General features: G+C 39.1%; 1 protein-coding gene and 1 non-coding gene across 5 annotated transcripts in view; both read left to right on the plus strand.

Annotated features, from left to right (window-relative positions):
* SLC25A12 (solute carrier family 25 member 12) overlaps positions 1–27,532 on the plus strand; it is a 111,473-nt gene that overhangs the window by 34,912 nt on the left and 49,029 nt on the right. For 3 of the 4 annotated variants that reach the window (XM_033231130.1, XM_033231131.1, XM_033231132.1), the window contains 5 exons: positions 3,453–3,568; positions 14,818–14,957; positions 22,707–22,853; positions 25,099–25,237; positions 25,876–25,969. In XM_033231130.1, the coding sequence (XP_033087021.1) occupies positions 3,453–3,568; positions 14,818–14,957; positions 22,707–22,853; positions 25,099–25,237; positions 25,876–25,969 (636 nt within the window). Of the gene's footprint in view, positions 1–3,452; positions 3,569–11,033; positions 11,138–14,817; positions 14,958–22,706; positions 22,854–25,098; positions 25,238–25,875; positions 25,970–27,532 lie in introns of all 4 variants that reach the window. The other variant, XM_033231134.1, reaches the window with a different exon arrangement.
* LOC117095469 lies at positions 2,730–2,831 on the plus strand. The gene has a single exon (XR_004442010.1). It is a non-coding gene; the product is annotated as a U6 spliceosomal RNA (small nuclear RNA).

A 27,532-nucleotide genomic window follows, 5' to 3' on the forward strand; every position in this document is an offset into this window, starting at 1 on the left:
ATTTTTTAGTAGAGACGGGGTTTCACGGTGTTAGCCAGGATGGTCTCGATCTCCTGACCTCGTGATCCACCCGTCTCGGCCTCCCAAAGTGCTGGGATTACAGGCTTGAGCCACCGCGCCTGGCCGGTAACTGAGTTTTGAGGGATGGCTGAGTATTACCCCAATAGCTTCTTATAATAATGGTCTGCTTACTAATGCCAGATACCCTTTCTGGTTTTCAATTATAATTTTAAAATTGGGAGAGGGTTAGGAGATATACAGTAATGGAAGAACACCAAATTGAAGGCAGGAGTTAGGAGTCTTCAGGTAGCCTCACTGATTTGCTGAATGTCTTTGAGGAAGATCACTTAACGTTTGCCTTTCTAAGGGTCCTTCTGGCTCAAAAGTTGCGTGAATATATGATTTGCCTTTTGAATATGCTGGCAGACAAAATGTAGATAATTTAGTAAATTCCATAGACTTTCTATTTTAAACAAAGGGCTACTTAATTGGAAACCTATGTGACAGGAGTCTCAAATCCACAAGGACAGTGTGGTCTGTAGATTATGACTGATGAGCCCTGTTTGGTTGCTTTTCTGAAGGAAGAAGACTGCTTGTCTTCAAGGGGCTGGTGCTACTTGGGACTAGAAACCTAGTGTTGTTTACACTTGCAGTTTATCAAAATAAACCAGAAAAATTGAGTATATATGGGAAATCGTGTGATTTCTTAATGTCAACTAATGCAACTAAAAAATAGTACTTTTCATGCCAAAGAAAACACATCTTTGGACCAAATTCAGTCTGCCAGCTAATACTTTGTGACCTTTGCTAGTTAAGGAAGAAGTTTTTGGCCTCTTCTCATAAATATAGAAGGTTTTATATTTATGAGAAGGTTTTATATTTATAAGGTTTTATATTTTTATATTGGTTTTACTACTGAGCATGAAATTTGTTTTAAAGGTACATATTCTGTATTTCAGGGTAGGTGTATTTTTTATGTCTTGATGCTATTTTGTAAAAACCAATATGTTATGCCTTTTTAAAGAAAACCCATAATCAGCCTATTTTTTATTTTTAAAATTATTGGCCAGTCTGTTTTTTTTTTCCTCAAACAGAAATCACATGAAAGATATACTATAGAAAATCCTTGTGTCAATTAACACATTTTGAAATATATAGAATAATTAACACTGGACAATCAAGGAAAGATGAGTTTCATAGGAAAATACTTCATTGAAGACCAGTATGCAGATCTGTGTGCATATGAGACACATTTTTATAATGCTGTTACTTGGACACTCACTACTAATGAGCAGCAAGATGGTATGGAATCTTTGTAGCAAGCTTGCTGTGAAAGATCTAGCATATGCTGGCTTTGTAAGGTCACTGAAGGCAATTTCTGTGTAGTTTTGACCACTGGTTAATTTTATAACCTTGAGTATGATAGGACACGTTAAGTTCTAGAAACCCAACATATGAGTTTCTCCCACTTTTTGTTAAGTTTTGTTTTGTTTTGAAATGGGTCTCACTCTTTCACCCAGGCTGGAGCGCAATGGCTATTCACAGGCACCAGCATTGCGTGCTACAGCCTTGAACTCCTGGGCTCAAGTGATCCTCATGCCTCATCCTTCTGAGTAGCTGGAACTACAGGTGCAGGACATTGCACCTGGCTCCCACCGTTTTTGTTTTCATTTTTCCTTTTAACATTTTTATTTTTAAAAAATTAAAAAAATTTTTTTTGAAACAGGGTCTGGCTCTGTTACCCAGGCTAGAGTACAGTGGCATGATCTCGGCTCACTGCAACCTCTGCCTCCTGGGCTTAAACTGCCCTCCCACTTCAGCCTCCAAGTAGTTGGCACTACAGGTGCACACCACCACGGCTGGCTAATTTTTGTATTTTTTGTAGAGATGGGGTTTCACCATATTGCCTAGGCTGCTCTTGAACTCCTGAGCTCAAGTGATCTGCCCGCCTCGGCCTCCCAAAGTGCTGGGATTACAGGCGTGAGCCACTGTGCCCTACCTCTAAACGTTTTATTTTAGTTTAATTAATTTATTTGCTGAGACAGAGTCTGGTCTGTCACCCAGGCTGGAGTACAGTGGCATGATCTTGGCTTATTACAGCCTCTACTTCCTGGGCTCCAGCAATCCTTCCACCTCAGCCTCCTGAATTGTTGGGATTACAGGGTGTGTGCCACCATGCCCAGCTAATTTTTTATTTTTACTTTTTGTAGAGATGGAGTCTCCCTATGTTGCCCAGGTTGGTCTTAAACTCCTGTACTCAAGCAGTCCTCTTGCCTCATCCTCCCAAAGTGCTGGGATTACAGATGTGAGCTTCTGTGCCTGGCCAAAATTTTTATTAGTAATATTTCAAACATGTATAACACAGAGAATAATGTAAGTTCACCTGCTTTTAATCATTACCCAAATAATTATTTGTTTTTTTATATCTCCATCTTTTCTTCATCCTCTCGATTATTTTGAAGTAAATTCTAGATGACGTATTTCATTTGCAAATGTCTCACTGTGTATCTCTAAAACACAAGAATGCTTAACAACAACCAAAAAACCTCCTAAAAACATTGATTTCTTAATATCATCAAGCATTTGCGTTATGTTGGTATTTCCATTTCCCAAATTGTCTTATAAATTAAAAAACTTTTTTTTTACTTTGTTTAAATTGGAATCCAAATAAGGATGTATATTGTGATTCATTGTTATATCTGTTAGGTCTTTTAAGATTGAGATTCCCTGTGCCTCAGCAGCACATATAATAAAATTGGAATGATACAGAGATTAGCATGGCCCCTTAAAAAAAGAAGAATCCTCTTCATAGCTTCATTAAAAATTATTTTTCAGCAACTATGGAATGTTTCTTCTGTCATTTCCTACAGTCTGCATTTATGTGGTGGTGGTGAATATGTTCCTTTGTTCGTTGTATTTTCTCTAAATCAATGACTAGTTGTAGAGCAGTGGCTCTCAGCAGGGGTGATTTTGCTCTCCAGGGGATATTTGGCAATGTCTGGAGACATTTTTGCTGGTCACACTGGTCACAACTTGGGGATGCTATTGGCTTCTAGTGGATAGAGGCCAGAGTTGCTGCTAAACGTGCTACAAAGCACAGGAAACCTGCACAGCAAAGAATTATCTAACTTAAAATGTCAACAGTACTGAGGTTGAGAAACTGATCCAGAGACTTGATCAGATTCAGGTTTAATTATATTTTGCCTGGTTCTCTCTCTTTTCATGATGTTAGGAGCTATTGATTATTGCCCAGTTTCATTAATTTGCTAGGGACTTACAAAAGTGTAATATTCTAATTCTCCCTTCCTTATCTGAAGTACCTCTATAAAAATAAACTACCCTTTATCAATTAATTGGTTACCCTGAGCTACAGTTCATATAGTAAAGGCAGATTAAATGCCTGATGCTTTCCCTTTCTTCACCAGCCAATGACATTTTATATTTTATTCCAGGTTGATCTCCTATCAAGAGTTTTTGGCATTTGAATCTGTTTTATGTGCTCCAGATTCCATGTTCATAGTGGCTTTCCAGTTGTTTGACAAGAGTGGAAATGGAGAGGTGACATTTGGTAAGGGAAAAAGAAGATTATAAGTGATAAGTTAATGATGCTGGTCCAGTCTTCAATTGCTAAATCTAGTAACTAAACATAGATTACTGCTTATTTAGGACCTGATCCACAATTGAGTTTCCTAAAAGGATTTATGCAGATAAAGATGGCTTTATTTTTTCAAAGCATTAAACTGTTGCCAAAGATGAGAAAGTGTAGGAATGCTGTTGCTTTAGCTCATTGAGTCACTGACACTTTCACATTCCTAAAATAAATGGTGTAAGATTTTCTTGTTCTGGGCCAGCCTGGGCAAAATTCCTTACGAGGTAGATTTTGAACAACTTGAAACAATTTTCTCATTCTTTAAGTGATTTTTAGATAGGGAGTTTAGAGCTTCTCTTGTAGCATCCTTGGAAAATTGCTGCTATGTCATTGTAACACCAAGAATGGAACTGAAGGAGTATATCAAGGCAAAATTAGTGTTCTCTGAACCTGAATTTTAGATTTCAGTTTTAGGAAAGAGGCTAGAATATTAAAATTGCCATCTGACTTGGATGTAGAAATTTATTTAAATCCTCTAGTAGACGCATAATCTAACACATTGTTGATGTTTCACAGGTGTATACACTAGGATTTTTATTTGTAACTATATATTAAAGACACTTTTTTACAGAAATTAGTATATGTTTAGTAAAAGTATTGGCTAATTTTTCTTGGAACAATTTTTTAAATAAAAACCAGGTAGTAGTTCAAGGACCTTGAGTACTGTCCCCACCTTTTAAAAATATTTGAATTGTTTTTGTTGTGGCAAAAAACACGTAAGATAAAATTTACTGTCTTAACCATTTTAAATGTACAGTTTAGTAGTATTAAGTATATTCACATTGTTGTGAAAGAGATCTCCAGAAATTTTTCATCTTGCAAAATTAAACTTAAGCCCCCTTTTATAGTGTGAATTGGCATGGATATTTGTAGAAATACCCTTGAAAAATCAGACTTTCCCTGAGCTATGACACTAAACACTTATTCAATCAGAAGGACCAGTAGTGCCTTGACTGTAATTTTGGTGAACACATTTTCTAGCTTGGCATTGATTGTTTTCTTCTTCCTTCTGCCCATTGACTCAACTATCTTTTGTATGAGAAGACTTTCCAAGAAAATGCTATGCAGAGTTTTTGTTTTGTTTTGTTTTTGTTTGTTTGTTTGTTTGTTTGTTTGTTTTGAGACGGAGTCTTGCTCTGTCGCCCAGGCTGGATTGCAGTGGCGTGAACTTGGCTCACTGCAACCTCTGCCTCCCGGGTTCAAGTGATTCTCCTGCCTCAGCCTCCCAAGTGGCTGGGATTACAGGCATGTGTCACCATGCCCAGCTAATTTTTGTATTCTTAGTAGAGACGGGGTTTTACCATGTGGGCCAGGCTAGTCTCGAACTCTTGACCTCATGATCCGCCTGTCTCGGCCTACCAAAGTGCTGAGATTACAGTCCTGAGCCACCGCGCCTGGCCCGCTATGCAGAGTTATTTAGATTTTTGCATATAAATCTTGGCATCCTCCTCCTTTGGAGCAAGCTTCAGCCATCTTGCCTCCTGAAGAATGTTGGCTTTCCTCAGAAACACCTAGATTCTGTAGTTTAAGGCACAAAACCTCCATCATCTCATTCAGCATTAACCATGTACTACTAGTAATGCTGCGTTTTCTATTTTCAGTAGGTATCACACATGCTCACATATCTCACAAATGTGATGCAGAAATGCTTGGAAAATAACTCGATTCAGATGTCTGAGTTAGTGAGAGTGCCCTGTGCTTATATCCTGTGTGCATTAAGAATTAGATCTCACAATCAAATTCTAATTTTTGTCCCTCTACCTTAATATCATGGTTCTTTGTGTCTCCTCCATTTAATTACTTTTCCTAATTTCTATTATTATAAAATTAGTAACTCAAGTCACTTCATCCAACAGACTGTCAAGACCAACTTAATAATAAAGACACATGCCATTGTTGATAAACAGATTAAAATGAGTGTAGGAAGTAGCTAAGTTTATATATGCCTTATTTAATGTAAATGAAAGCTTGTAGTTATTAGATCTCAACTTTAGGGTTTTTTTTTTTTTTTTTTGGAGGTGGAGCCTCACTCTGTCACCCAGGCTGGAATGCAGTGGCACTATCTTGGCTCACTACAACCTCTGCCTCCTGGGTTTAAGCGATTCTCCTGCTTCAGCTTCCCAAGTACCTGGGATTACAGGTGCCCGTCACCAGGCCTGGCTAATTTTTGTATTTTTAGTAGAGATGGGGCTTTGCCTATGTTGGTCAGGCTGGCCAGTCTCAAACTCCTGACCTCAGGTGATCTACCCACCTCGGTCTCCCAAAGTGCTGAAATTACAGATGTGAGCCACTGTGCCCAGCCAACTTTAGCTTTTTATAGGTCTTCTGTTTTTCTTTCAGACTATTATTTATGAGTTAGAATTTTTAGAAATATAGTTAGGATTAAACACAAATCAGTTTTAGTTTTTATAGTACCGGGTATAAACTGAAGAACATATGAGCCCTCAAGAATCTTGCTTTCATTCTTTTCCTCCATAATCTAGAGACAGGAATATTATTATGGAATAAGAAAAAGATGAAGCCAGGTACGGTGGTGCATACCTGTAGTCTCAGCTCCCAAAGGAGTGATTTCAGCTCCTTGGGAGACTGAAATGGGAGGATCTCTTGAGCCCAGAGTTTGAGGCCAGCTTGCACAACATAGTGATACCCAGTCTCTAAAAATTAAAAAAAAATTTTTTAAAGCCGTACCCTGTTTCTGTTCTGGGTTCCCTGGCTAGCTGGTTGGCTCTCTTGATGGTGCTCACCTATTTCCTAAGGACTTTGACCATTTTACCTTCTGTCCCTGCCTTCCTAGTTTTAAGGATCCACTTTGAGACAAATTTTCTTAAGTAGAATGAGAGAAATAATAAAAGAAAGTTTCCTTTCATATTTTTAAGAAGAAAAATATTGAAATCTTGTTAAATGCCATTTAACAAGATTTCTAGGGACTGCTTATTTCAAGCCATATTCAAGACTACAGAATTTCTACATAAGGAAATAATTAACTTGGAGTTTATTTTTATAGGATTTTGGATCTGGGGTGAAGGTCAGTTTTCATGTTTGTACCCACTTAATAAAATGAATTGTGCTTATGTATTTATAGGCACATGTTTAGGTAAATGGGAATTTTAGATCAATTCTAAATAGAGTTAAATCCTTTTCCACCAAATGGCCTTCTGTTTTCTAGTTTGGAGCTATTTATAGTTTTCTCTTGTGCACATGAGAGAAAGTTGGAAGACAACATTAGATGCAAGGTGTAAGGAAGGGGAGAAAACCTGTTATGCCATCAGCATCTCTTCTAGACTATGATGATAATGTTATCTCTGTACTTCCTATATATTCTCATTTATGCTTTTTTTGATATGATTTTATACTCATCAAATTATATACTTAAACTGTGTGCATCTTTGCAAGTATTTATATAAGTAGTAATATTGAACATTTACTTGAGTGCTTATATGAGGTTTTTTGTTGTTAAAGATACCTCTGCTGTGGGGAGAAGCCTTAGATTGAGGCCTTGGAAATCTGTTTCAGAATGTGAAAGCTCAGGAAAGGGTTCTGGAGTTTTTTTAAGAGTGAATAAAATATTAGTTAATTGTTTCCTCTTTGATGTTTCTTTAATAAAACTTCTAATGCATGCTGTGGATAATTACTTAATGGCTTGTATATCTGTTACTGCCAGGTGGCATGAGCCTTGTAGAGGCCATTGCATGACTGGTGTGTGCTAGCTACAGTGTAAGTTTGCCTTGGTCTCACCATTATCCACAAGTGTACTGGAGATCCTGTTCAGTACTATTAGATTCAGGTAACCTAGACAAGCAGTTATACTACATTGTGTTGTCAGTAGCTGCTGTGCATTTAAAATCCAAGTTAAAAAAAAGGCCGGGCGCGGTGGCTCATGTCTGTAATCCCAGCAGTTTGGGAGGCCAAGGTGGGCAGACTACTTGAGCCCAAGAGTTCCAGACCAGCACGGGTGACAGAGTGAAAACCCATCTCTACTAAAAATACAAAAATTAGCCGGGCATGGTGGCACATGCCTGTAGTCCCAGCTACTTGGGAGGCTGAGGCAGGAGGATAGCTTGAGCCTGGAAAGTAGAGGTTGCAATGAGTTGAGATTGTGCCATTACACTCTAGCCTGGGGGACCAGAGTGAAACCCTGTCTCAAATTTTAAAAAAAGGCCTATTGCCTTACTAAAGATTTAATCTTTTTTTTTTTTTTTTTTAAAGGGGCCAGGTGCGGTGGCTCACGCCTGTAATCCCAGCACTTTGGGAGGCCAAGGTGGGCAGATCACAAGGTCAGGAGTTTGAGACCAGCCTGGCCAACATGGTGAAACCCCGTCTCTACCAAAAATACAAAAATTAGCCAGGCGTGGTGGTGGGTGCCTGTAATCCCAGCTACGTGGGAGGCTGAGGCAGGAAAGTAGCTTGCAACCGGAAGCCGGAGGTTGCAGTGAGCTGAGATTGTGCCACTGCACTCCAGCCTGGGTGAAAGAGTGCAACTCTGTCTCCAAAAAAAAAACCAAAAACAAACAAACAAAAAATCCACAACAAACTGTTGTCTATTTACTAATAAAATGAGTATGAAACATGTTATATGTTCTGAGTTCTCTATTAAAATCAACATTGTGTTCCAAATTTGGTGTTTGCCTAGGGATGGACACTCTTCAAAGTAAGTTTTTCCATGGACACATCCTCACCCTCTTACTGAAGAAACCTCAGAAAGCAGAGATTCCTTTAAATGTAGTACTATGTTTGACAGTTAATACATATAGCAAATAAAAATGTGTTCCATTTCTGCCCCTGAAATAGGCTGTTTTTCCCTGAAGGAGAGAATAAATTGGGGTGGGTTAGGCACAACCTCTGTTATTATTTTAAGGAGCCAGGAGATGGAAGTGTAGTTATGAAAAATGTACCCTTTCTCACTGGAAGCAAAGCTATAGACATGGAATAATATGAAATTCTGTGGTGGCCAGGTGCAGTGGCTCACGCCTATAATCCCAGCACTTTGGGAGGCTGAGGTAGGAGGATCACCTGAGGTCAGGAGTTCAAGACCAGCCTGGCTGGGCTGGGTGCAGTGGCTCATGCCTGTAATCCCAGCACTTTGGGAGGCTGAGGCAAGCGGATCACAAGATCAAGAGTTTGAGACCAGCCTGGCCAATATGGTGAAACCCCGTCTCTACTAAAAATACAAAAAAATTAGCCAGACATGGTGGTGTATGCCTGTAATCCTAGCTACTTGGGAGGCTGAGGCAGGAGAATTGTTTGAACCCAGGAGGCGGAGGTTGCAGTGAGCCGAGATCAGGCCACTGCACTGCAGCCCAGGCGACACGTAGCAAGATTCCGTCTCAAAACAAAAAACAAAAAACAAAAAACCCAGCATGGCCAACATGGTGAAATCCTGTCTCTAGCAAAAATATGAAAATTAGCTGAGCGTGGTGGCATGCGCCTGTAATCTCAGCTACTTGGGAGGCTGAGGCAGGAGAATTGCTTGAATCTGGGAGGCAGAGGCTGTAGTGAGCCAAGATCATGCCACTGCATTCCACCCTGGGTGACACAGTGAGACTCTGTCTAAAAAAAATAAAGGAATTCTATGGTGGCCAGGCATGGTGGCTCATGCCTGTAATCCCAGTACTTTGTGAGGCCGAGGCAGGAGGATCACTTGAGGCCAGGAGTTCAAGACCAGCCTGGGCAACATGGTGAAACCCTGTCTTTACTAAAAATACAAAAAAATTAGCCAGTTATGGTGGTGTGCCCCTATAACCCCAGCTACTTTGGAGGCTGAGGTGGGATAATCTCTTGAACTCGGAGGCAGAGGTTGCAGTGAGCCAAGATCACACCACTGGGCCGGGCGCAATGGCTCACGCCTGTAATCCCAGCACTTTGGGAGGCCAAGGTGGGCGGATCATGAGGTCAGGAGATCGAGACCATCCTGGCTAATAGGGCGAAACCCTGTCTCTACTAAAAATACAAAAAAATTAGCCAGGCGTGGTGGCGGATGCCTGTAGTCCCAGCTACTCAGGAGGCTGAGGCAGGAGAATGGCATGAACCTGGGAGGCTGAAGTTACAGTGAGCTGAGATTGTGCCACTACACTCCAGCCTGGGCGACAGAGCAAAACTCTGTCTCAAAAAAGAAAAAAAAAGATGACACCACTGACTTCAGCCTGCATAACAGAGAAAGACTTTCATAAAAAGAAATGAAAATTCTATGATAATAAATATGTACTTTAATTTGGTAAGAAGTAGAGCTCACCCGAGTATTCAGATTAAATCAGGAAGAATTTTTGATATTTTTTTTCTTTGTGTTGTTTTTGGATATTGCAGAGAAGTTTTTTGGGTTTCGCTTTTTTTTTAGTACTCAAGGCTATTAGAGTAGCTTAAGAGTTCAAGGTTAAAAAAAGATGGATTGTTATTAGTTTTTATGCTATTTGATAATAGACTGTTGAAGCATCTAGCTTCAATAATAATAGTATGTATGTATGTATGTATTTATTTTGAGACAGAGTCTTGCTGTGTCGCCCAGGGTGGAGTGCAGTGGTGTGATCTTGGCTCACTGCAACCTCCACCTCCCGGGTTCTAGTGATCCTCCTGCCTCAGCTTCCCGCGTAGCTGGACTGCAGGCATGTGCCACCATGCCCGACTAATTTTTTGTATTTTTGGTAGAGATAGGGTTTCACCATGTTGGCCAAGCTGATCTCAAACTTCTAACCTCAGGTGATCCCCCTGCCTTGGCCTCCCGAAGTGCTGGGATTACAGGCGTGAGCCACCATGCCCAACCGATAGATAGTCTTTAAATATGAACTCATCTTTCCTGAGAAATAGACCTTTACATATATTTGACAGCAGGACTACTCTATTGACTATGCAGTAGTCCCTTCTAGAGGTAGGTAAAGGGCTAATAGAAATACTTTCTCTCAGAGAAACAGGAGGTCATTCAGAAAACTAATGACCATCTGAGAGTAGAACCCAGAAGTCTGGGACTGAGTCTGCATGCCATGTTGGTTGGGACTTCCTCTACAAGTTCCTGTTGTTGGTCTTTTTGTTGTTGTTGTTTGTTTTCCTTTGTTTTCTTTTTTGGCTCCCAGTTGTGCCTCCTCTTTCCTCCCAATTTTTCCTTCACTGAAAAACTCACTTCTACAAGCCTCACCATTGTTTTTGTTCAACTATATACAAGGATATTCACCATTCATGGTGGGAGTCCTAAAAACCTCTCTGACTTCACTTTAAGAACTGTGCAGGTGAAACTCAGCTACTGAGGAACTATTCCCCCGACAATAAGAATGTTTGGTCTCAAGCCTATAAGTTGGTTGTAGTGGCTCCTGCTGGGCTGGAATCCTTGGAATAAGGATGTCATTGGGCTGATGGTAGGTGGGCTGTGTCACAGGGCTGATGGCTTGTATACCTACAGGAGGAGTTCTCTGGCCACACCGTTGGTACAGCAGCTCCTTCCAGGCTCATTCATGGAACAGGCATGGTGGCAGTCTTGGAGAAGAGTGCCAGCCCCGGTCAGAGGTAATTTTGTACTGCAGAAAGGTGAACAAGACCAGTAGGAAGTGCCCATAAGAACCAGGGGAGGGATGAGGGTGGATGAGATGGGGAGACACAGTATGGGCTGCTGGGGAAATTAAAACCTCTGTTAAGACATATTTACATAATATATATGATTTAATGTGTATTTCATCTAGTCCAATCATCATAAGTGACTGATACAGCTAAAGTGACTAATGTTACACATCTGTGAACATTTTTACTTAATCACAGTTGTCACCATTACCTGCTCTCCTGACAAATCATTGTGCTCCTCTCCTTTGAGCAAAGAGAACATAATGACAGGCTACTTTTGTATCTGGCCCCAGTTCCCTTTTCAATGGAAGTATAAACCATCCCTTTCATAAGCCCATGCTCTGCAGGAAGTGAAAAAGTTGTCTATTGTTCTCTATATGTCAGAAAACTAATGGATTCCTGGTTCTCTTAGCTATGCCAACCTAGTATAAAATACTATATCGTGATTTTGCTGCCAATAAGTTGTGACTGTCATTTCCCTTTCTTCCAGGCCAGAACTATGCTACAGAAATAGCATTCTTAAACATGGCAAAAAAGATCCTTGTTTGCCACTGGAAAGATGGGATTCTCTCTGGGGGTGGGTGGAACTTGCTATGCAGTTTCAGTTAGATGTATTTGATGTATTTGAGACTCTTGGTGTTCCCTTTCATGTCATGCAGGATCTGATAAAGCTGGGTAACATAAAAACACCAGTTGTTTGAGTTATTACCTCATACAAGTATAAGCTCTCCAGTTCTGGAGCTTTTATATAATTTTATTTATCACATTCTGATAAAAGTAAAGTGGCAATTTATGAATTGGACTTGAAAACAATAGTTTTAGTAATTATGTCTGTGTATCTGAATCAGCCTCAGGCACTTGGTAGTAGAAACAATAATAACAGAAGAGAAGTAGAACACATTTCCAGAAGTGCCAAAGTAGGTTTGTAATCTTACTAGTTCTAGTAATTATAGTAGTCCATGATGTGGCTTAAAAAAACCCTAAAAGTATCAGAGTAAATAAACCACAGCATGTAATAGTGATCATAACAAAACCGTATACAAAACTCTCAAGTGACCACTTTGGGAGAAGTAGAAAATGTCCAAATACTCATGGAAAATGACACTTCTGTATTTGGGGAGATCACTATGACTAATTTAGTCCATCATTTTGATTGTTTCAGAGACATTCTAAGATCTTATTTAGAGATGGCTAAGAAGTTTATGAAATAGGATATCTAAAGTTTTTATTACAGAGATATTTTCCAGATGTAAATTATACATTATAAATTTAGTTCATAAATATCTTTTTTGTGATAATAGAAATAATTTTTTGTTTGTTTGTTTTTGTTATGTGACAGAGCCTTGCTGTGTCACCCAGGCTGGAGTGCAGTGGCATAATCTCGGCTGACTGCAATCTCCGCCTCCTGGGTTCAAGCAATTCTGCCTCAGTCTCCTGAGTAGATGGAACTACAGGTGTGCACCACCATGCCTGGCTAACTTTTGTATTTTTGGTAGAGGCAGAGTTTCACCATGGGGGCCAGGTTGGTCTCCAACTCCTGACCTCGTGATCTGCCTGCCTTGGCCTCCCAAAGTGCTGGCATTACAGGTGTGAGCCACTGTGCCCAGCCAAAAAATTTTTTATAGTTAAATTTTCTTAGCTTGGATGCTTTTGCATTTTGGACTTTATTTTATATAGTTTCGCATTTGAAGTTCTGATATTTTCTTATTATATAAAAGGGATTCAATTTCATTCTACCATTATATAAAAATTATCTAGGTAGTAATATATACATTTATTATCAAATAATTGTATTTTAACTTTTGAAATAACCTTTAAAAGGTTACCATGAAATAACTATTCCCTTTAAAAATTGTAATGTTACTTAATTAAATAAATGTAATTTGTTCTAATGTGCTTTCCATTTTTTATTTTTTTTAACTTGAAGATGAAACACTTCTTTTTGTTAGACCTTAAAAGTAATAAATTAATTAATTTGGGACTAGAAACAGCTAATTAAGTTAGATCCTAAAAATCTTTAATGATCTGCTACAATATTTGTAGCCCTGAATATTTTCTGCTATCTTTATTATTTTAATTGTTTTATAAACTTTAACATCTTTTACAACTTGGAAATTTCACATAGATTTAAGGATCATCTTTTGTGTTGGTTCGAAACCAGGATCCCACAAATTGCTATTGGGTTAATTCTTCGCTTTTTAAATTTGTATTTATGTAAGGTGAAAATGCTTGACCTATTTGAAAACTCTGAAGTATTTGTCCCTACTTAGGGAGGAAATGAATCCTGCATTCCATTTGAAAGAAAAGATGAGAATCCCATCTCCCCAGTGACATCCAATGCCTTCTTCCAACTTTGCTGATTGCTGCAATCTATTCAGAGCTATTATATTGACTCTAGGCTGGTAGAATGTTCAGTTCAGAATTCTTACATTCCCCTATCCCAATAGTAATGCTTTTATAAAGAAAAAGTGTATGTATATAAAACTAAAGGGAATCCATTAAACCATTTACAATATGAGATCAGTATCTTCTTTAAAGAATTTGCAGAAATTAGAGAAAATAGCATAGTTGGAGATTATAAAACCTTAAACGTGTATTTACTGATTCTGTAGTATAACTGATAGCTATTGATGGCAAAACCCTTTCACTAATAAAATTGGCTGAAATTTGAAAATAATTTTGTTCTTAAGACATCAGTAAAACAGGCTTCCTGCTTTCTTAACTTCGTTCATGATTTTTTTTTTTTTTTTTTTTTTTTGGCATGAGCTTCTAAATTAGTTTATCCAAGTCTATGCTTGTTAAAGTACCAGTCATTTGTGAATTGACTTTTATTGTAAGTATAGATCTCTGTAAGAATGTAAATGACGTTGTTAGTGCATGAAGACAAGCTGTCAGAGGGTTTTGGGTGTATGTTACACAGTGCGACTAGTTCCTATCTAAAAATTAGTGTACTGTATTTAACTCTTTATTTAAAAGTGAATCACTAATTTAACTTATCTTAAAATATTTTAATAGTTCAGACTAATAATCATGGATTTTATGGGGATTTCGAAGCTTTGTGTCAAGACCATATTTTTAACAATATCAGAAGCTTTTAATAAGGTGCTTGCTGCTGAGCTAATGATACGCTTTTGGTAGTTTTTCTTATACCTATCTTCAATAGACATTCAGGCTAGTGTGAATGTAATAATCAAGCCTCAATCAAACCATACTTAGTATGACAAATATTGCATTATACTGTAATTTAGGTATTCATGCTTCTGATAAAGGGTTTAATTCGACTCCTTGAGGAACTGGGAAAACACTATTGATTTTGTACAGGATGTAAAGTAGCAGCCATTTATAATGTGAGAGAAATCACTTTCTAATTAAAATTAAATAAAGAAAAATTAAGAATCTCATGGCCTTATATGCAATGGTACATAATCTTAAGTGTAAGATTATATTTTTTTGTATCAATTGTGTTCCTGTGCATGGTTTCTGGGCACAAAAAAAATTGCAGTTATTTTAATAGAAGCAGATAATACTGACTTTTAAAACTTCTCTTAATTTTTTTCTGTAGGAACATTGCAGTGGGATAAAATACTTATTCTAGATGTAATTGATTTACTTTTGTTTTCCCTTTTAAGAAAATGTCAAAGAAATTTTTGGGCAGACTATTATTCATCATCATATCCCTTTTAACTGGGACTGTGAATTTATCCGACTGCATTTTGGGCATAACCGGAAGAAGCATCTTAACTACACAGAATTCACACAGTTTCTCCAGGTAAGCTTAGTTTTCATAACAGGTATCAATATATACTATTCTTCTTCTGTCTCCTTCCCTTTTGTATTTATTAAGCTTATTACAAAAATAGAAGTTATCCATGGTATTTCACCCCTAGTTTTTAAATCTTCCCCTCGCCAGAGGCAACTTCTTTAAACTCTTAATAACTATTTCTTTCAGTGTTTATTTCCATTTATTTAAATGGTAAAGCACTTCTACTTTTTAATTTTCTACTTTTAAGTATTTTTTAATTGTATCCTAACTATAGAAGATTAGAAGCTAGTTCTTTCACGACCGGGTGCAGTGGCTCACGCCTGTAATCCCAGCACTTTGGGAGGCCGAGGTGGGTGAATCACAAGGTCAGGAGATCGAGACCATCCTGGCTAACACAGTGAAACTCCGTCTCTACTAAAAATACAAAAAATTAGCCGGATGTGATGGCGGGCACCTGTAGTCCCAGCTACTCGGGAGGCTGAGGCAGGAGAATGCCATGAACCTGGGAGGTGGAGCTTGCAGTGAGCTGAGATCGCACCACTGCACTCCAGCCTTGGTGACAGAGCAAGACTCCGTCTCAAAAAAAACAAAACAAAAAAAGAAGCTAGTTCTTTCACTTCTCTCCTCTCCCTGTCTATCACAGACTTGGACTTCTGTCCCCTTTCCCCCTAATATAATTATGTCATGATTCTGCTTAGGTCAGTAATCCTATGAGTTATTAGAATTTTGTAAATACTATTGGTGGCTGAAGTTATTACTATTATATATTTTTTTGAGACAGTCTGGCTCTGTCGCCCAGTCTGGAGTGCAGTGGTGTGATCCTGGCTCACTGTAACCTCCAACTCTTGATTCAAGCAATTCTCATGTCTCAGCCACTCAAGTAGCTGGGATTACAGTAGTGTGCCACCATGCCTGGCTAATTTTTATATTTTTAGTAGAGATGGAGTTTTGCCATGTTGGCCAGGCTGGTCTTGAACTCCTGGCCTCAAGTGATCTGCCCACCTTGACCTCCCAAAGTGCTGGGATTACAAGTGTGAACCACCGTACCTGGCTTAATGTTATTGTTCTTGGAGTTTCTAGTTTTCATTTGTTTAGTTTTCTATGTACTAATACTAAGTCATTCTCAAACCTTGGCCCTATTATTAAGATCTCTTTTTAATACGTTTAAAACACATTAGGTATTCTGTTAATTTCATCTTCTTGGAGCTCTCCAGGAGCTTTCTTTCTTTTTTAAAAAAAATGAGGTAAAATTTGCATAAAATTAATCAATTAAAAGTGTACAATTTAGGTCAAGTGTGGTAGCTCACGCCTGTAATCCCAGCACTTTGGGAGGCTGAGGTGGGCAGATCACTTGAGATCAGGACTTTAAGACCAGCCTGGCCAACATGGCGAAACCTTGTCTCCACTAAAAATACAAAAATTAGCCAGGCGAGGTGGCAAGTGCCGTAATCCCAGCTACTGGAGAGGCTGAGGCAGGAGAATTGCTTGAACCCAGGAGGTGGAGGTTGCAGTGAGCTGAGATTGCACCACTGTACTCCAGCCTGGGTGACAGAGCGAGATTCCATCTACAAAATATTAAAAATAAAATAAAAGTGCACAATTTAGTGCATTTAGTACATTCACAGTGTCTTGTATCTAATTCCAAAACATTTTTATCATCCCAAAAAGAAACCTTGTCCATTAAGCAGTCACTTTCTATTTCTGCTTTCCCCGAGCTCTGGCAACTTCCAGCCTACTTTCTGTCTCTATGGGTTTACCTATTGTGGATATTTAATATAAATGGAATTGTACAATATGAACTTTTTTTTTTTTTTTTTTTTTTTTGAGAGACAGAGTTTTGCTCCTGTTGTCCAGGCTGCTGTGCAATGGCACGATCTCAGCTTACTGCAACCTCTGCCTCCCGGGTTCAAACAATTCTCCTGCCTCAGCCTCCTGAGTACCTGGGATTACAGGCGTGCGCCACTATGCCTGGCTAATTTTATATATTTTTAGTAGAGACAGGGTTTCACCATGTTGGCCAGGCTAGTCTCGAACTCCTGACCTCAGGTGATCCACCCACCTCAGCATCCCAAAGTGCTGGCATTACAGGTGTGAGCCACCATGCCTGGCCAAACAATATAAACTTTTGCATCTTTTTTTTTTTCCACTTAGCATAATGTTTTTAAGAATTATCTATGTCAGCCGGGCGCAGTGGCTCAAGCCTGTAATCCCAGCACTTTGGGAGGCCAAGACGGGTGGATCACAAGGTCAGGAGATCGAGACCATCCTGGCTAACACGGTGAAACCCCCTCTCTACTAAAAAATACAAAAAACTAACTGGGCGCGGTGGCGGGCGCCTGTAGTCCCAGCTACCCCGAGGCTGAGGCAGGAGAATGGTGTAAACCCAGGAGGCGGAGCTTGCAGTGAGCTGAGATCCGGCCACTGCACTCCAGCCTGGGCAACAGAGCGAGACTCCCTCAAAAAAAAAAAAAAAAAAAAAAGAATTATCTATGTCATCGTATATAGCAGTGCTTTATTCCTTTTTTGGGGCTGAATACTATTTCATTGTATAATATAGTATAAATGTACTGTATTTTGTCTATCCGTTCATCAGCTGATGGACCTTTGAGTTGTTCCCACCTTATGGTTATCGTGAATAGTGCTGCTGTGAACATATGTATACAAATATTTGTTTGAATACTTGTTTTCAGTTCTGTCGGCCATATACATAGGAGTGGAATTTTTGGGTCATATGGTAATTCTGTTTAACTTTTTGAGGAACCACCTGACTGTTTTCCACAGCACCTGCACCATTTTCCTATTGCTTCCTGACCTAGTTCAGGGCCAGAAGCCAGACTGTGTAAGCTTGCTGCATGGGAGTAATTCTGTGATCGCCCTTCACTTTTATCTTGGAGAATCCATTTGCCATTCTGTTACGTTGAACCTCCTGTTTGCTGCATGTTGTCTCTTCTTTTATGGTAGTTTACTTATTTATGGTAGAATACTTCCTGCAGTGGCTTCCTGAGGAAAGTAGAATAAAATATTTTTGAGACTTTTCATATGTAAAAACCTCTTGTTCTAGCTGAGGGCAGTGGCTCACACCTGTAATCCTAGCACTTCGGGAGGCCAAGGTGGGCAGATCGCTTGAGCCCAGGAGTTCAAGACCAGCCTGGGCAACATGGCACAATGCCATCTTTACAAAAAATACAAAAATAAGCCAGGTGTGGTGGCACATGACTATAGTCCTAGCTACTCAGGAGGTGAGATGGGAGGATCGCTTGAGCCCAGGTAGGTAGAGGCTGCAGTGAGCCATGATCCCACCACTGCACTCCAGCGTGGGCGGCAGAGTGAGCCCTGTCTCAAAAAACAAACAGTCCGGGTGTTTTGGCTCATGCCTATAATCCCAGCACTTTGGGAGACCGAGGTGGGCTGATCACTTGAGGTCAGGAGTTCAAGATCAGCCTGGCCAACTTGGTGAAACCCCGTCTCTACTAAAAGTGCAAAAATTAGCCAGGTGTAGTGGCAGGTGCCTGTAATCCCAGCTACTCGGGAGGCTGAGGGAGGAGAATCTCTTGAGCCTGGGAGGCAGAAGTTGCAGTAAGCCAAGGACAGGCCACTGCCCTCCAGCCTGGGCGATAGAGCAAGGCTCCATCTCAAAACAAACAAACAACCAAACAAACAAACATATCCCTCTCGTTCCACCATTACACTAAGATGGTTTGGCTGGTTATTGAATTCTAGTAAGAGTTTATTTTCCTTATAATTTTGAAAGCATTGCTCTTTTGTTTTCTAGTTTCCAGTGTTGCCACAGTGCCATTCTCATTCTTGATTTAGTCTTGAAACTTTTTTCACCCCGACTCTGGAGTGTTTTAATATTTTTTTCTTTTCTTTGATGTTTATGAAATTTCATGATGGTATTCCTTGGTGTGAGTTTATTTTTATTCATTGGTCTGGGCTTTTCATTCATTGGGCTTTTCTAATCTGGAAACTTACGTCCTTCAATTCTTGAAAATTTTATTACTTTTCTTATTGTATTTTCTTAGTTTCTAGGACTATTAAATGTTACATTTATGACCTTTTAGTTTTCTTTTCTCTCCTATTTTCCTTCTGAGCCTTCTATTTTGTATTTCTGCTGTATTTCTAATTTTCAGGAGCTCTTTTTGGTTTTTCTGAATATTCCTTTTAAAAAATAGCATACTGTTCTTGTTTCATGGATGTACTCTTTTCTTTCACTTCTTCAAAGATATTAAAGACAGGTTTCTTTATTGTTGTTTTTTTAAAGCTTTCTTCTTGCATAGTGTCTGCTTTCTCCACATTTTTTTTTTTTTTTTTTTTGGGGTCAGGGTCTTGCCCTGTCCCCCAGGCTAGAGTGCAGTGACAGGATCAGAGCTCACTGTAGCCTTGGCTTTCCCAGGTTCCAGCGATCCTCTCACCTCAGCCTCTTGAATAGCTGGGACTCCAGGCATGTGCCACCATGCCTGCCTAATTTTTTGTTTTTTTTGTAGAGATGGGGTTTTGCCAGGTTGCCTAGGCTAGGTCTTTTATTTTGGATTAGGGAATCAGGGGAAAATTATCTGGTCTCCAATCTGGAATATTAGATCTGGCTTTTGATGTTTTGGTTGCTGAGTAATAAGTAGTTGGAGGTCTCAATGTTCAATTTTGCAGAAGGACTTTCAGTTTATTACCTTTTTTCACTGTAGTATTCTCCCTCTCAACTGTGTGTAGTCTATGCTGGTTCAGAGGTCCTTTGTTAAACTCCTCAGACAGTAGACCTCTAGTCTTCTGCCAAGGTTGGGAAAGGGTGGAGGCCTTGTTTGGAGTAAGGCAGGTAACTAACTGCTTCTTAAACAGACTTCCATTTAAGCCCCTTGTTTTCAGCTCTACCTTCACTATCACTTCCAGAGGTACCAATGCAGCTAATAACTGAATCTTTGGGGGGTCCTATCATGTACATTGGTTTCCTTTTTGGCTTTTTCTGCTTAGTTTTTTTGAGTCCATTAAGTCGGTTGTCATTTGCTTTTCTGCTTTCTGATCTTAAAAATATAGTTGTTATCTTCTTTTCTGTTGTCTTTGTCCTTGCGTTTCTGTTTTATTTTGTTTTGTTCTTTTATTGTTAATTAAGTGAAGAGAGGCGTTTTGGAAGACAGTGGAGTTAAATGTACAAGTTCAGTCTCATCCAAAGTCACACTGTTTCTGAAGTTCTGCTAATTTTCATCTCATAATTAGATGAAATGCATTTTCAAGGGCATGGGATCTTTCCCTTCAGCATAACTGCCTTTCTTTACCTTCCCTTTAATTCTCCTATCCACCCACCCACCTACCTACCTACCTACCTTTTAAACCCAGGATTTATTTATTTTACCTTTTATAAGCCCACAATATTGTTTTTCTTCATTAGGACGATCACAGATTTGAAAATGTGGGCTTTAGGTGTGGGTATTTGGAGATGCCAGTGCTTGTTCTAACACTTTCCCTTTTAGGGCTTATCTAACTCACCTTATAAAATTCTCAAACTTGAAAAGTTGAAAATATATGCATTTGAGAGCTGACTTTTTTATTTTATTTTATTTTATTTATTTATTTATTTATTTTTGAGACGGAGTCTTGCTCTGTCGCCCAGGCTGGAGTGCAGTGGCCGGATCTCAGCTCACTGCAAGCTCCGCCTCCTGGGTTCACGCTATTCTCCTGCCTCAGCCTCCGGAGTAGCTGGGACTACAGGCGCCCGCCACCTCGCCCGGCTAGTTTTTTTGTATTTTTTAGTAGAGACGGGGTTTCACCGTGTTAGCCAGGATGGTCTCGATCTCCTGGCCTCGTGATCCGCCCGTCTCGGCCTCCCAAAGTGCTGGGATTACAGGCTTGAGCCACCGCGCCCGGCGAGAGCTGACTTTTTTAAAAAAGAAAATGTCTGCCTGACTAGTGTTTAAGATTCTTCCAAAGATTACTTTCTCTCTCTTTCTCTCACTGTTTTCCTTGCATTTACAGAGGCTATTTTACAATATCTATTATACCCTGATGTTTTAATTATACTATGTAAACTGAGAGCCGCATGTATGTAATTCCTTTTTTTTCTGTGTTTAACTTCTCATTTTTAAGTCATTAATTTTATTTTTTAAAACCTTTTTATTTTGGAAGACTTCAAGTATACTTAAAATCAGAGAGAATAGTGTAATGAACGTCCTGCACCTATAACCAGCTTCAATAATTACCACTTCTTGGCCAATCTTTTTTATGTATACCCTTCACCCTGCCTCCTGCAAGATCATTTGGAAGCCAGATGCACATACTCTATGATTTTTTCATCTATAATCCTTCAAATATGTGTCTTTAAAACATAAATAAGAGTCCTTTAACTGTTGACCTTTTAGAAAACAGACAATCTATTCTACTAACACTACTCCTTCAGTGAGCGTTCTGCTTCATCTTGAAGGTAAAGGTCCACATCTTGTTTAGTACTGAGTGTTATTAATAAGGCTAAATTGTACCCATGGCTACCATTTGGTATTTCTGGGAGGTTAAGACATATAGGGAAGAAAAAGACATAAGAAAGACATAGAAAGGAGGTAGAAGGAAAGAGAAAGGTATATAAGACAGGGGGTGAACCTGTGTCTGCTTTTGATGCTCTTTAGGAATATCTTTGCCATGGGGACCATTTTCAATCCATCTAATGATGTAGATGTATACACTTTATTTGAAGGGTGAAGTGATTGGAACTGAGGTCATGGGAAAATGGAGTGAGTTATCACAAGTCCATAGGAAATATAATTAAATAAAAATGGTGAGACTTCTATAAAAAACATTTTTAATGCCAGGAAAAGGTAAAGCAACATTAATTTGTAGTCTTTGATAAGTAAATGTGAATGAAAATTATGTAATCTTATCTTTAAATAATATGTATATACTTAGATATGACTATTATTTCCAGAGTTGCAAAGAGTATGACGGTGGCATCCAATAGCAACACCATTATTATGTTTGCTAACAAGTTTTTTGGATTTAGTCATGGATCCCCACAACAGAAATGCTCTGATTTTGACTTTTATGTGGTATACAGGGGATTGCTGGCACATTTTGTTGTTTTTGTGGATATCACTTATTACAAAGTTTGATTGCCCAATAGTTCAAAAGTTCAGAGATATTCTGGACTGTCTTACAGTTTATGAGTAACGGTGCCCAAAGCCAGTGATAGCTCAACACTACTTTTGCAGTTTGTTATTCCTGACTTTCATTTTAGAATGACTGAATATTGCACTTACCAGTTGGTAGAGTTTCTCACTGAGTTTATTTGAAAAATTTGTTTGAAAAAATGGTCTCTAATTCATTTATAGAATGAGAGAGAGAGAGAGAGAGACTTTGATTGCAACATTTAAAATTGAAAAACTGAAAATGAACCTAAACTCTTAATTCATGAAGTACTCTTTGATGATAGGTAAGCCTTCAAGCAGGAGAGATAAATTACTGTATATTTTAAAGGCTGAAATGAAGCACCGAAAACATTATTCTCTGTTTTCAGTAATGAAAACTTGTCAAGTAAAATCTAAGGGTTATTTTTTCCTACCTTTCCTTTATTGACATGCTCTCATTCATTCTTTTTCCTGAGGAGTAATGTGTAGTACATTTTTAAGAACAAAGAAATTAAAAGCTTTGTTATAAATTCAGATCTGTGCATTGTTTGTTTTGTAGCATGTGTGGGAAGGATATCTGTCCTTCCTTCCTTTCCAGACCATGTACTTGGAATGTTTTAACCAGCTTAATGCCCTGTTTCTAATTTCCTCACAGGAGCTACAGTTGGAACATGCAAGACAAGCCTTTGCACTGAAAGACAAAAGCAAAAGTGGCATGATTTCTGGTCTGGATTTCAGTGACATCATGGTTACCATTAGATCTCACATGCTTACTCCTTTTGTGGAGGAGAACTTAGTTTCAGTAAGTAAAAAGCAAGTTCTTTAACTTTCTGTTTCCTCAAACCTTTTGATCCATTGAGTCCTGGATTGCCTCCAGGGACTCATATGACTCTCAACTATTCAGATTTCATGCTTGGTTGGTAGAAAGTAAACAAGTGTGTGTGTGCGTGTGTATGTGTATATGTGTGTGTGTGTAAGGGAGGTAGAGGTGATGGTGAGTTATCTTTTCCCAGATCATAGCTTTATTCAGAGCCACCATCTTGCTCTCATGTATTTCCAAATTGTTTATTTCCATTTACAGAGTCCAGTTCAAGGGAAGCAAGAGTTTATAGACAAGGGTGAGCAATTACTTTTTCCAGTGGGCAGTAACTCTCCCAGACACTACTGCCTTCATCTTGACCTCTTTCCACACCACCAGGCTCCCAAGGTCTTGCTACAAAGATGGCTCCTTCTTTTGTTGCCTTCAGGGTGCTATCTGCCGGAGGGATCGTCACTGGCTTCTGCACTGTTCTAATAACCATACCCATGGCAGAAGGTATGGAGGAAGTATGTGGCCATCAGCCTCTGTGGCTCACTACTCCTCTCTCTGCCCCTTCACCTGTGCATTCAGTCTGTATGCACCAGACATAGTTTTTTGTTCTGTCAAACTGCTAATCTCTATAAAGTAATCATCTGGACCAATAGCAAACTCATGTCATACACTTCCTCACATAGAGTGGTGAAACTTTCCTCACTTACCCGTTTTCTTGTCCATGCATTGTACTTATGTGTAAGTTTTTGATTACTGCTTGTTTTGAATGGAGGGAAGCCAATGAGTGCCTTTGTTGTTTCAGCTGAAGATCATTATCCCTGATTTAGACTGGGGTAGAAAGATCAACTTCTGTTCTTTTTCTTCAGTGAATCTGAACATGGAGCATGTCACTTTCTCCTACACGTTTCACCTCCTTGACACCTTCCCCCACTCCCCTGCCCTCACCTCCTACCCCAAGAAAAAAATGAAAGAAGGAAGGAAAGAAGGGGATAAAGTGAGAGAGAAAGAGAGAAAGGAGGGAAGGAGGGAAGAGGGGGGAGGTGAGGGGGGAGGTAAGGAGGGAGAAGGGAAGAGAACCCTAGAGGGAGGGACTCAGTACCTTAGTGGGAAGGGACTCATTTAATCTTTTCCAACTAGGTTAGATAGACCTACTATAATACCCTCAGTTTACCAAAAGCCAATTCTAATCCTCAGAGGAATATATGAAATAATTTGAGTCCAACTTTTGGGTTGCTGATATCCAAATTCAGGCTAACAAACAAATATAAACTGTATTTAGGTTAAGGCATGTGTGTGAGGGGTGGTGGGGTGGAATATATTTGCTCATCATTACCTACACTATTTGTATTAGACCTTTATGATTAAAGTTGTCACATTGGTATTTACATAAGCATTTCTTTGCATTTTTAAAGGAGAATGTTTTCAATCATATGGGTTCCTCTGACTTGTGGCTTGGGAATGAAGCTTTTGCAAACTATGCAAAAGATTCTCTTTTGAGTTTATGTCCAAGTGGTAGGCAGAGAACAAATTACCTCTTCATCCTGCAGAGGTAATGAAGACTACGTTGCCCCCCATCTCATGCATGAGAGAGCCTCTTTTGCACTATTCCATTGAAGACATAACTCAACAGTGAATAAATTCTCTCCAGATTTTCTACATTTTTTGGAGTTTTGATAATTGTACCCTTCATGATCCAAATTTAGAGCTTAGCACAGACTGTTAAGTATTTTAATTATAACAATGGCCTTAACAATTAGGAAAAGTTGATGTAATAAAATTGTCTTAAAATTTAAAGTCATCAGTTGGGTTTTGTGTATGTGTATGAAGGAAGAAAACAAGGTTAAAAAGTGTTCCATAGATTGTACAGTGATGTTTTGTTTATCCAGGACTAGCAAGAGTTTCACAGTTGAGGGTCTTGAAGATCCTGTTTAAATAACTATTGTTTTGATCTGTGATAATTATATTTGTTGTTTTTGACCTTATAGGTAGATGAACCATAAAGTCCAACTTCCAGATGTTGCTTTCTTCCTTCAGACCTTAATTACATAGGCTTCCCTGAGGACATGCAATGCACTGTTTCAGTGTGATACTTTCCTTGTATTTATGGACTGGTTGTTAGCATCATTTTAATAATGAAGACTCCTTTGAATCCTCTTTGAGAAAAGTACAGTGTCCATAAATGTTTGTCTTTTTGTTTTTGTTTGTTTTTTAAACTTTTTGTGTTGTCATTTTCTAGGCAGCTGGAGGAAGTATCTCACACCAGGTTAGCTTCTCCTACTTCAATGCATTTAACTCTTTACTGAATAACATGGAGCTTGTTCGTAAGATATATAGCACTCTAGCTGGCACAAGGAAAGATGTTGAAGTCACAAAAGGTAAGATTTTAAAATATATATAAATAAGAATCTCAGCATTTTCACTTTTCTTCATTGAGGCATGATGTTAATCTAAGCTTACCACTCTAAAGCCAGATCTAGAAAGTATGTTACCATGTATATGTATGCTTTACTTGGGCTCCAAAAATCCAGGTGGATTTAATGTGATACTGAGGTCAGGAATGGAAAAGTGGCTTTGACAGTTTTGAAAAGAACCTTGGCCCAATCTGTCAAACAGGTCAGTGGCACTGTGGCAGCAGCTTGTTTGTACTAGGAAGGAGTTGCCACAGAAAGATGGGCAAGCCTACTCCTTTTGGTGAGTGGTATTAGGATGCTTTGAATGACTGGAGAACACCTACATTTTTTGCATTATAACTCTGGAGACCAAAGTGAATAAGCAAGATAAGAGGAGATTCTAAAGAGATTGTTTTATTCTTGAAGTTAATTTATCTTTTACTAGCCTTCAGAAATGCATATTCTTGTAGAGTTGAACTTAAATATTTAAATTCAATTTTAGATTTTAAAAATGATACTAAAATGCCTGTAGCTTTCAGGTTGTATTATAGTTGGTGAAGGTAGAACTTTGTTTTATATTAAGAATCATTCAAGACTTTAACATTTTTCTTTCTCTGTTCCAGAGGAATTTGCCCAGAGTGCCATACGCTATGGACAAGTCACACCACTAGAAATTGATATTCTATATCAGCTTGCAGACTTATATAACGCTTCAGGGTAAGTATTTCAATAATTCTTCATGATATTTATTATAGAGTATCTCTAAAATGTGAAGCTGTGGTGTCCTTTTAGTTCATTCTAACATGAGTTTATTCCATGTATTTGAATAGTTTATATTCAGAATATAAATTCCAAGAAAGACAAGCAGATGTAACAAAGGAGAAGAAAGAAACACAAGAAGACAGATAGAGATAGAAGAAGATGGAGGGAGGGAAAAGGAGAGAGAGAACAAGGGAGAGGAGAAAGGAAGGGAAGGAAAGGGGAGGGAAAAGGAGGCAGGAGTGAGGTGAGATAAGGGAGTAAGGGGTTGAGGTGCATAAGAGAGGGAAATGGGAGAAGAAAAAAATCTGACAGAGAAGAGAAGGGAAATGAGAAGAAGAAAGGGAGGGAAAAAGATTGATTTAATCTGGGCTCTCTGGAGGTGTTACTAATTTCAAGAGATTTGTGGAAATTTGCCCAAATTTTTAACTTTATAAAATAGACTAAGATACATGGAAGAATCTTGTAATCTTTTTGGTTCACTGTAAATGATCCTTCACTAAACAGTATATGCCATTTTGTATTGGAGAGTATCATTTTCTTTCTTTTTTTCTTTTGTTTTTGAGATGGAGTCTCTCTCTGTCACCTAGGCTGAAGTGCAGTGGCACCATCTCGGCTCACTGCAGCCTCTGCTTCCCAGGTTCAAGCAATTCTCCTGCCTCAGCCTCCTGGGTAGCTGAGATTACAGGTGCATGCCACTACACCCAACTAATTTTTGTATTTTTAGTAGAGACAGCGTTTCACCATGTTGGTCAGGCTGGTCTCGAACTCCTGACCTCCTGATTCTCCCACCTCAGCCTCCCAGAGTGCTGACATTACAGGCATGAGCCACTGTGCCTGGCCGAGAGTATCGTTTTCTTGAGATATGCCTGTGACATTGTCATCAGAGTTACCATCATAGACAAGCTCAGATGTTTTATGCCTTTACTTTATAAACATAAAAGAACAAAGCACACGCAAATCCAAAAGAAAAACCTTTGTCTATGGGCATCCAGAAGGATCTGTGGGAAATGGGACTTATGGCTGTTTTTGTTTTGTTTTGTTTTTGAGATGGAGTCTCGCTCTGTTGCCCAGGCCGGAGTGCAGTGGTGCGATCTTGGCTCACCACAACATCTGCCTCCCGGAATCAAGCTATTCTCCTGCCTCAGCCTCCCGAGTAGCTAGAACTACAGGCGTGTGCCACCATACCCAGCTAATGTTTGTATTTTTAGTAGAGATAGGGTTTTACCATCCTGGCCAGGCTGGTTTTGAACTCCTGACCTCATGATCCCCCCTCCTTGGCCTCCCAAACTGCTGGGATTATAGGCGTGAGCCACTGAGCCTGGCCAGCAACTTACAGTCTATTAAGAGACATGATTTTTAAAAGTCACCTCTAGTAGTTCTTTCAGTATGATAATATCTAAAAAATGAGCGTTAACCCTACAACTGAGTACTAATAGAAGCTGGGTCTTCATAGGTGATTCGTTGCTTTCAGGCTTTCTAATGAGTTGTGGGACTGAAGATGATACTAAGTATCAGCCA

Source organism: Trachypithecus francoisi, unplaced genomic scaffold, assembly GCF_009764315.1.
Source record: "Trachypithecus francoisi isolate TF-2019V2 unplaced genomic scaffold, Tfra_2.0 Lachesis_group13, whole genome shotgun sequence".
NCBI lineage: Eukaryota > Metazoa > Chordata > Mammalia > Primates > Cercopithecidae > Trachypithecus > Trachypithecus francoisi.